The following is a 9,679-nucleotide window of genomic DNA, read 5'->3' as shown; positions in this document are numbered from 1 at the left end:
CTTCGGCAGGGAAGTGCTTGGGTTCTGTGGGGATGGGTTTAAAATGTGGTCCTATGTCTTTAAAATAATAATAATAACAATAATAATTATAATAATAATAAAAAAACAGCTGCGATTTCCCCCCCCTTTTCCTTTAAAATCTCTCTATTTACACGGCTGGTAGGTTTTTTTTCCTTTTTTTTAAGTTTTTTTTTTTTTAATTTTCCTTTTGTTAGAAGGCTATATACGTATAAAAATAGACATCTGATTGTAGTGCTTTACTGTGCCTTTGGCCTGCCCTGCAGTTCCTGGGTTCGCTTTCCCCCATTTTGAATAAAATAATATTAAAAGAAGTCCAAGTGAAAAAAAAATTAACAACAAAAAATAAAAAAAAACAAAAACAAAGAACACCCCCCCCCCAAATTAACAAAAAATAACAATAATAAAAAATAAAAAGAAAACAAACCAAAACAAAAAAAAAACCCAACAAAACAAAACTCCAAAGCGGTTCATCTTCTCCCACTTCGCTCTGGCGGGTGGGGAAAAAAACCACCTCCCAAAAAAAAACTATCCCAAAAAAACCCACCCGAAAAACCTCCCCCCCCTAAAGTGATCCGGAGGAGGAGGGCGGCAGTGCAAGGGGCCGGGGCGGCTTAGCAGGAGCACTTGCACTCGGAGATGAGCGGGTACTGCACGGGGATCCAGGTGCAGTACTTCTGACTGGACCAGCCCTGGCAATGCCAGCGCAGGAAGGTCTTGGTGACCGACTTGACGGGCTTGCAGAACATGCCCTCGGGCAGCGAGCAGGACTTCTCGGCCAGGCAGTTTCCCTCCTTGATGTAGCGCGGCCAGAAGCGCACCCCCAGGTCCTTCCAGGCGTAGAAGACGGGGCAGTGGGTGTGCGCCCACAGCCACTGCAGCACCTTCCGCCGCGCCTTCTTGCCCAGCCGCAGGCGCGGGCCCCGGGGCGGCCCCAGCTCCAGCCGCCGCAGCTCGGCCGGCAGCGCCGCCCGCCCCCGCCCCGCCGCCGCCGCGGCGCCCGAGGCGTTGGCCGGCCCCGGCACAGCCACGGCCATGAAGCCGGGGTCGAAATGGCTGCCCAGCTTCTTCCTCAGCGTCCTCTCGTCCAGGTCCTGCTCCTTGGGGTCGTACTCGGGGTCCGGGTGCTCCACGATGTCCTTGACGGGCAGGTTGTCGCTGGGCGAGGGTCGCAGGCGCAGGAAGGGCTGCCCGCCCGCCGGCAGCCCCAGGCAGAGGCAGAGCAGCAGCGCCCGGATCGCCGTCATGCTCCGGGCGGGCCCCGGCGCTGCTCCCGGCGGCCTCGGCTCCTAGCGCTGCCCGGCGGCGCCCGCCGGCTCCCGGGGGCTCATAAATAGGCAGAGACACCAGTGTCCGGCGGGGCCCGTTACTTTAAATAGCCCGGCCGGGGTTGTGTGACAGCCGCATCTGAGGCTCGCCCCGCGCCCGCGGCCGCTGGCTCCCGGGGCTCCCCGCCGGGCCGGCTCCAGCCGCGGTCGGCAGCGCCGGGGGGTCCGAGCCTCCCCCGCGGGGGAGGGCAGGGCACGGCGGCGGCCGAGCCTTCCTCCTCCTCCTCCTCTGCCGCCGCCGCCGCTCTCGCTCGCTCGCTCCCCCCCAAAATTCACAGCGGACTCGTCTCCATCGCCATGGTGACAGCTGGGCCGAGCCCCACGACAGCTCGTCTAGACGGTGTGACAGGGTTTGGCGTGAGACCGGAGCCCGAGAATAAAACCCTCCTTTATAGCCGGGCGCGCCGGGCGAGGGGGCGGGAGGAGGGTCACGGCGCCGGGGCGCTCGGGCGGCCCCTGCGCGGGCACGGCCGGGGCACGGGGCTCAGGCGGCGGCGGGCGGCGGCGGCAGCGCCCGCGGCCCGGCGGGGTTCCTCCTCATGGCGAGCGGCGGGGGCGGCCCGCGGGCCCCCGGGGCATCCTCGGCGTGATGGGGCTGGGGGGCCGGAGGGTGTCCCCGGCACCGGCGAGGCGGCGCGTCCCGTTTCCCTGGCGGCTCCTCGGCGGGGACGGGCAGGGGCGGGCTCGGCCGTCGCTCAGCAGCCCCGGCGACCCATGCCGGTGCCGCTGTTGCTGCCGCTGCTCCGGGGACGCGGTCGTCCGCTCAGCGCATCCAGCCGCGGCGCCGCTCCGTGCCCTATGCTGCCTGCTCGGCTCGGCGCGGTGTAGCCAGGCTCGGCTCGGCTCGGCTCAGCGCGGCTCGGTGTCGCCGGTGTCGCCCGGTCTCACGACGTCCCGCCCGCCGCCGCCTCCCGCCCGCCGCGCTCTGCCGCGCCGCCGCTGCCGCCCAAGTTAAATACGCGCCCGGCGCGGCCGCCCCGCCCCGCTGTCACTTTCCCCGCGCGCTGAGTGACAGCCGGGTCCTGCCGCCACCCCCCGGAGCCGCCCACCTCCCTCCGGAGCCGCGTCCCACCTGCGGTCCCGGCCCCGGGCTCCTCTGGAGCTGCCACCCCAGCCGCCGGCGCGCCGCGGGGCTGGAGGCGATGGCCCCGGAGCAGCGGGGCACTGCACCAGCCCGGGGCCGGGCACCGCACGGATCCCCGGGTAGCGGGATCGTCACTCTGCCTCTGCCTTCCGCAGCTGCTTTGGCTGCCCCATGTCTGCTTCTCTACAAAAGCCCAGCCGCCACCAAACCACCTTCCAGCTTTACACAGAGCTTTAGTAGAATAGGGTGCCATGTCCTTAGAGGCCCTCTGGGACAGTACACCAGGGTAGGACCACTCCAGCATCAGCATCTCAGCACCCTCTGCAAGGGAGCCTGCAGCCTTCCAGGAGCATCACTCTCACTCTGGAGAAAGCGTCCCTGCATCCCTCAGTGCAACACGGTGTGATAACCAGCCAGATTAAAGCACTGGCTCTTCCTTCACCTCCTTCTCAGCTGTGTGGGGCTACATCTTTTTTTTTTGGAGAAGAGTTGGACCCGCAGTCTTTGAGGCACAGAGATGGCCAGCCTGGTGTGTGTCAACAGTGGGAAACCCCAAACCCTCCTCACCTCCTTTACCTCCACATTGCTGAGCACTGAGCTCACACTTGAACCATATCCAGAAATTGGACACACAGCTGGTTCCTCCAGGCTGACAGTGTGTAAGAGCATTCCTGCCCATGCCAGTCACTCTCTCCCAAAGCCATGAGATAACCAGTTACCCACTGGAGCCAAGGCAGGGTGCAGAGGGACTGAGGTGGATCGTGGGGCCAGTTCCTCACCAGAGTGTGCTTCTGACCTAGCAAAGTGAGGGGCTGCAGCAACAGGTCATCCCAGAGCATCCCTCTGGCACATGCTTGGGGTTGTACAGAGCTGGCTCCACTTACTAGGCTAAGTAACAGAGCATCTCCCCTGGCTTCTGTCTCTTTATCATCCCAGAAATGCCAAATGTTGGGTTCAGACAGGAAACATAAACAAATCCCCCTAAAACAGAGAGGCTGGACATTCAACCCTGAGTCTGAATAGAGTCAGAGCATCTGCTGGACATTGGGGAGACAGAGCTGCTGCACCAGTGCGGGAGCTGATCCCAGCACATCCCAGTCGTTTACTGTGTGCAGGAGTTTAAATGTCTCTAGCCTTTCTTCTCTCGCTCTGTATTTCTGCTTTCATGATCCCAGCTCGGTTTGCTGAACTTGGAGTTTTCTTTGCTCATTTGGCTCACACATATGCTGCAATTAGACCCATGAAACTGTACCATTTCCCAGCCTTTTCACCATTAGCTCTCAACAATTTGCAAAAGAGATGGGTGTTGCTATCTCCTGAAGCTGAGTATTATCTGTGAAATGTTCTCATTATCTATTTTCTGACCCCGATGCACATGCAGTGCTTGAAGTGAACCTGAATGTGCAACCTGAATGTGCAAGATGTGCTCTGCCATCTCTCGCTGCTGGGTGGGAAAATGCAGCGCTCTCAGCAGTGTCAGAACTAAAGCAAACACAGAAATGAGAAGCAGCTCAGGGCAGAGACACCCAAGAGTCAGGAAGGGGGCAATTACTCAGCAAGATGTACTGCTGTTGGCACTGCTGCCTGAGTAAATCCTGGCGGGGTGATTAACATCTGACTGTAATTGTAATAATAAAATCCAACATGTATACAGCATTTTTCATCCTGAAGGATCCCAAAGCGCTCAAGTAACTTAACTCCTTCAGCTGTCTTCTGGACTTTATACACATGCTTCTTAATCATCCTGCCCCAGGCAAAGATGTCTTTGCTCTGGCCACCCTCACCTTGCTTCGATAGGTCCCCCATGGGAGAGGAGAGGCTCTCCAGACTGGGCTGGAGATTTCCCCTTCTGGAGGCAAGATTCCTGGAAAATGGTGCTTGGCATGTTCCAGGGTTAGCGAGGGAGAAGGCACCAATATCTCCAGGGGGCTTCAAAGACTGCAGTGGGCTAACTGCTCTACTTTTTTGCTAGCCACTGTGGAGCATCTCACTTGGTCTTCTTCTGAGGTTCCCAAGGGGGAAAGGGGAAATGAAGACAACTCCTAGGCAGGAAATTTAAGGCTTCATTCTGTCTGCAAGGTCCACCATGAGAGCCAAAGGCTCCTTCTTCCCTTCCCTTCCCTTCCCTTCCCTTCCCTTCCCTTCCCTTCCCTTCCCTTCCCTTCCCTTCCCTTCCCTTCCCTTCCCTTCCCTTCCCTTCCCTTCCCTTCCCTTCCCTTCCCTTCCCTTCCCTTCCCTTCCCTTCCCTTCCCTTCCCTTCCCTTCCCTTCCCTTCCCTTCCCTTCCCTTCCCTTCCCTTCCCTTCCCTTCCCTTCCCTTCCCTTCCCTTCCCTTCCCTTCCCTTCCCTTCCCTTCCCTTCCCTTCCCTTCCCTTCCCTTCCCTTCCCTTCCCTTCCCTTCCCTTCCTTTCCCAGTGCTGTGCATTCATATCCACCTTCCCTATTACTACTCCCTGTGGGCACACAGCCCAGCTCCCAGTCTAGCCCTTAATTAAAGGATTTCAAGTTGGAAAGGGTACATATCCCCTATCAAAATAATTCTGTGTAAGAAGAAAGGTGTCATGTTAAAGGCACTTTCTGAAAGGCTAAAGTGGTTTTCAGCTGCTTATTTTTGCTTCTTTTCCATATCTGGCATCCCTTTACCAGCTAAAGAAGACCTGGAAGATTTTGTGACAAAGTATAAGGGCATTTGTAGTTCATGTTTGAAACTTTTTTCACTGGAAGGCTGTCAGCAGGTAAACTCCAAGTACCAGCAAAGCATCAGTGATGCTCTCTTACAAACAAAGTTTTTCATCTGACAAAGTGTTTTATCTTTTAGCTTGTGTCGGACAGAACAAATTGAACTCAAAGCCAGAGGCAAAGATACCAAGCAAAACTGTGTTTGTTATAAAGTCGTTCCTATTCCTTCAGCTGTAGGCACAGAAGCTTCGCATCCACACCTGAAACCCCGGAAAAGTCTCTTGCCAGGTGTGGCACAGGAAGCCCACACTTCGAAAGATGAGACTGAGAGGAGAGAATTGAAGGAAGGGAGAGGAGAAGAGAAAAAGAGAAGAAGAAAAGAGAAGAGGAAAATAGAAGAGGAGAACTCAACTCCCAGCCAAATGTATTTTGTCACTTTTGGTTGTATTTTTCATGCTGCTTTCTGTGTGTTTAAGTTTTCCAGGATTTCTTTATGCTTGAGAAATAATGGTGATGGGCTGGCATTGCAAATATGAGGAAAGGCTTGGATCTGACAAGACAAAAGCTCTAATTTTCACTTAAAGAACCAAAAAAACTCCCAATGGTGCATCAGGTTTTCATTAGAGATATGTTTATTTTCCAGTAGAAATACATTACCCTTCTCTCGTCAGTGAGTCTAAAGGAGCAGTTCTCAAAGTCTGCCACGGCAAGTGGCTGGCAGGGCTCCATGGGAGCCTCGGCAGCAGCTCAGGGCTGGCTGGCTCCTGCTGTCTGCTGCGGGCAGGACACATCCAGGGCCTGACAGCCGCTGGCTGGCCTGAGTCCTGGTGAAGGTGACAGGGACAGCAAAGGCCACACAACCACAATGTCATTGTAAGGGTCAGATGAATGGGACATGCACACACAGACACACCGAGTGTCCCTCATGTTCATCACAGTGGTACTGAAGTTTAATTTATGTAAGTAACTCAATAATCCCAGTTTTAACGAGGTTACTCATCAGCTCACACGTTTCTCTACAGGAGAATGAGATATGATGGCAAGAGATATATGATGGCAAGAAGGTGGCCCCAGTCACCTTCTGCTAAATTCTATGTAGGTCTTGGACCTGCCCTGTTCAGCCCCACTGTCTGCTCCTCAGCCTTGGGCCACCAGCCCCAGCAACGCCCCCCTCCACCCCCGGCTGCCCAGTGCTGCCCTTCCCCAGTGGGACCAGGAAGGAGCATCTGGCAAATGTGTCCTCTGAAAGTCAGGCCAACAGTGTCCCAGTGGAACCCTCCAGCTGTGCCTGGGAGGTCAACACTCACCCTGCACCGAGTTCCAAAAAGCTGATGGGGAAAAAAAGCACTCCTGAAGCTCCAAGGAGGAGATTACGTGGAGCTTAGGGGATTAACCCTAATGCTAACCCTCAGAAATAATTTTTTTCTATCTCAAGTAGGGTGATTTTTCTATTCTGTGCTTTTTTTGCCCTTATCATGACACATTTTTCTGTTTTTCAAGCTCCTTGTGACTTTCTCCCTTGTGGCATCATGATATTGTGCCCCATCTCTGTCTGTCTCACCCCCTTCCAGTGGTCACTATCCCTGGAAATGTTCAAAAGACATGGATATGGCATGGTTTAGTGGTGACCTTAGCAGTGCTGGGGTAATGGTTGGACTCAATTATCTTACGAGGCTTTTCCAACCTAATGGAATCTATGATTCTGTCACTTCCATCCAAACTTGTTTCTTGCCATACACAGGCTCGGTATCTCCCTGTTTTCTGTGGAGCTGTACCTTCCATTTCCCTTCAACTGCCTTGAGCTGGTCCTTCAGCATTCTCACTGTGATTCCTGCTCTCTGCACTGGCTGTATCAGCTACATCTACCATACCTGACACCACTCACTTCAGTGCCCCATTTCCCTGTTGTCCCTGAGACTTCTGAAATTACTTTACTAGTTCCAGTTAACAGTCAGCCCAATTTCTGGCACATTTTTAGTATTGCCTGATGTTATAAATGCTTTTTAAAGACCTACCCTATCACCATTGCATGGGAAGCAGTCGGAGGTGGTGGTTTCCTCCCTCCTCTCTTAGAGCTCGGAGTTGGTTACATCCAATTTACTATGGCCTACAGCCTGGGCAACCAGGAGAGGTGATGCCCAAGTTGGTGGAGAAGGCTGGTCTGAGCTAAAGGGTGGGTTGCTCTCAACCCATTCCTAGTGACTGCAGTGCTCACCAGCCACTGGGCTGTCCTGAGCAGGCTGGTGCCTGCACACAGCACTGCAGGAGCTGCACCCCTGCAGCCACCAGCAGGTTTGCTGCCACTCACACTGTGAATATTCACATGCATCAGTCATGTGGTCCAGTGCTTGTGGGAAGGAGATCTCACCCTCCAACAAGGGAATCTGCAGAAGCAAAGTCCCTGGTGCAGCAGTTTGTACTTACTCTCCTTCAGCCCAAAGCATCCATCACATATCCTGGGGCCTGGGAAAAAGTTGGGATCTCAGGGTGGATCCCTCTAAAACTCTCCTCTTCCAGGGACCTGGAGGAACACTGCGCAGCGCAGAGACCAGGAATGATCTCTGGACATCAGCCAACATTAAAAAACAGCAGCATGGAGCTCTGAGGTTTTACCCGCTTGGCATACATCTGTCACCACGTGTTGACACAGAGCAATGCTGCCACGTCACGTTGTACGTGGCAGTTGCTGTCAACACCAGTTCAGGGCAGAGAGAACTGCTCAGGGCAGCTATTTTTTGAAAATGTCCTGAATAAAGGGCTGGACCAAGCCTTTGGGACACAGCCTGCCACTAAAGGTGGCCATGCTGGGAGCACTCTGGCTCGAGGACTCCTGAGACACGGCTCAGGGAGAATGTGTGTAAACCAAAGACAAATGACCAGCCCCAGGCCAGCCTGGTGACACCAGGCTTTGAAAATTTGTGACCCCTACCTTTCTGCTTGGACATGCCTTTTGCCACTCTGGAATACAGGAAGACCCGGTGGCCAGTGTTGGGAACTCTTGCCAGGCAGATGAATAGAATCACAGAACAATTAAGGTTGAAAAAAACCTCTAAGATCATTAAGTTCAACCATTAACCTGGCACTTCCAGGTCAACTGACAAGCCATAGCCCTGCACAGCACATCCAGCCATTGCCCAACTCAAATGGGAATCTATAAGGACTCTCCTCCAACAGCAGCTGGACCAAAGATCCAGCTACAGCCCACCCCCAGCCCACTTCCCATCCAAACAGCCATCCTCCAGCAAATGCTGCTGAAGAACTTTCTTTCTGCTGCTCTTCTCACCTGTCCTCAGTGCTGGCTGAAGCTCTCCTTCCTGCAGGGCTCTGGCAGGTTGGTCCCTTCCCCAAACCACTGCTCCAGGCTCCCTCCTGGGTGCAGACCCATGTCCCATCACAGGGATCCCATCCCAGCCGAAGGTGGCTGTAACCAAGGTGGGATGGAGGGCAGGGCTGTGTATTGGAGGGATCTCAGGGTGCTCCAGCTCAGCTGACAGCAAGGACAGGACACACAGGGCACATCCAGGCGTTCAGTCACCTGCACTCAACCCTTCTGCCCTTGCACCCCCTAGTGCACTGCTTCCCAGGGCACCTCCTGCTGAGGTTCCATGGCACCTGGCTGACCTGCCATGCTTCATCTGCCTCTGCAACTGCCTCTGCTCCCCACTCTGGCACCCCCAGCACAGCCCATCTTCCCCTGGCAAAAGGGCTGTGTCTTGGGAGTTGCACTGAAGGCAAATGTACATGGGCAAATGTTTTACATCTTTTTTTTTCCTCTTTAAGGGTTGTTTTTTTTTTAACCTTTAAGGAATTTTTTATATTCTTTGATTTTTTTCTTCAAATATTACCCTGGTGGGTGGCCTCAAGAGGCAGAGAGGTGCTCCCACGACCATGCTGGTGTGCTGCCTGTGGGACTGCCTTGCCAGCTGACACAGGGGGTGATGTGTGCCCCTTGCTCTGGGGACACTGTGGGGTCTCAGAGCACCTTGCTCCCAGCTCACACACATGCACAACCTTCACTGGGTCTTTCCTACAGTGCCACTCCAACCTACTCACTAGCTTTGGGAAGCTACATCTCAGAGATTCTCCAAAGGAGAGGTGTCTCCTCCTTCCAGCACTGCTCCCCTCCCTCATCAAAGCATCAGAGGAGGGAAGGGCTAGGAGGGTCTGACAGCTTAAATCACCAGGAGACAGGGGAACATCAGTGACTGTGGAGCTGCACCTAGTGCCCACTAAACCAAAGTCTGTGGAGGCCAGAGCAATTTGAGGAGAGTGTGTTCAGGGGTTAGTACTGCGAATCCTGGTGCCTCTCCTGTACAAGGGACAAAGGTCAGTTCTGGGGTACCTGAGTTTGCTTCCTCCTGTTTCATGTAGCTCCAGTAGGGACATTTCTCACTGCAGTGACATGGGTCCCTGACCAGAAGAAGCTAATGGAAAGCAGCAGGAGGCATGAGCTGACACAGGATGGAAAACAGGATCCTATGTCAGCATGTGGCCTCATGCTGCCCCTGAGGAGGTCACTTTTCACAGAATCACAGAATCTCCTGAATGGGAAGAGACCCACAGGGATCACT

At 54.5% G+C, this 9,679-nt stretch overlaps 1 protein-coding gene across 1 annotated transcript; it reads right to left on the bottom strand.

Annotated features, from left to right (window-relative positions):
- Positions 1-401: 401 nt before the first annotated feature.
- Positions 402-1,804, bottom strand: LOC118692793 (noggin-2-like). The gene has a single exon (XM_036392843.2). The coding sequence runs from the start codon at positions 1,263-1,265 to the stop codon at positions 633-635; it is 633 nt and encodes a 210-aa protein (XP_036248736.1). The 5' UTR covers positions 1,266-1,804; the 3' UTR covers positions 402-632.
- Between the last annotated feature and the right edge of the window lie 7,875 nt (positions 1,805-9,679).

This window comes from Molothrus ater, chromosome 16, assembly GCF_012460135.2.
Source record: "Molothrus ater isolate BHLD 08-10-18 breed brown headed cowbird chromosome 16, BPBGC_Mater_1.1, whole genome shotgun sequence".
Taxonomy (NCBI): domain Eukaryota; kingdom Metazoa; phylum Chordata; class Aves; order Passeriformes; family Icteridae; genus Molothrus; species Molothrus ater.
Note: the sequence above shows the minus strand (reverse complement) of the source record. Positions and strands in the feature narration are given on the sequence as shown.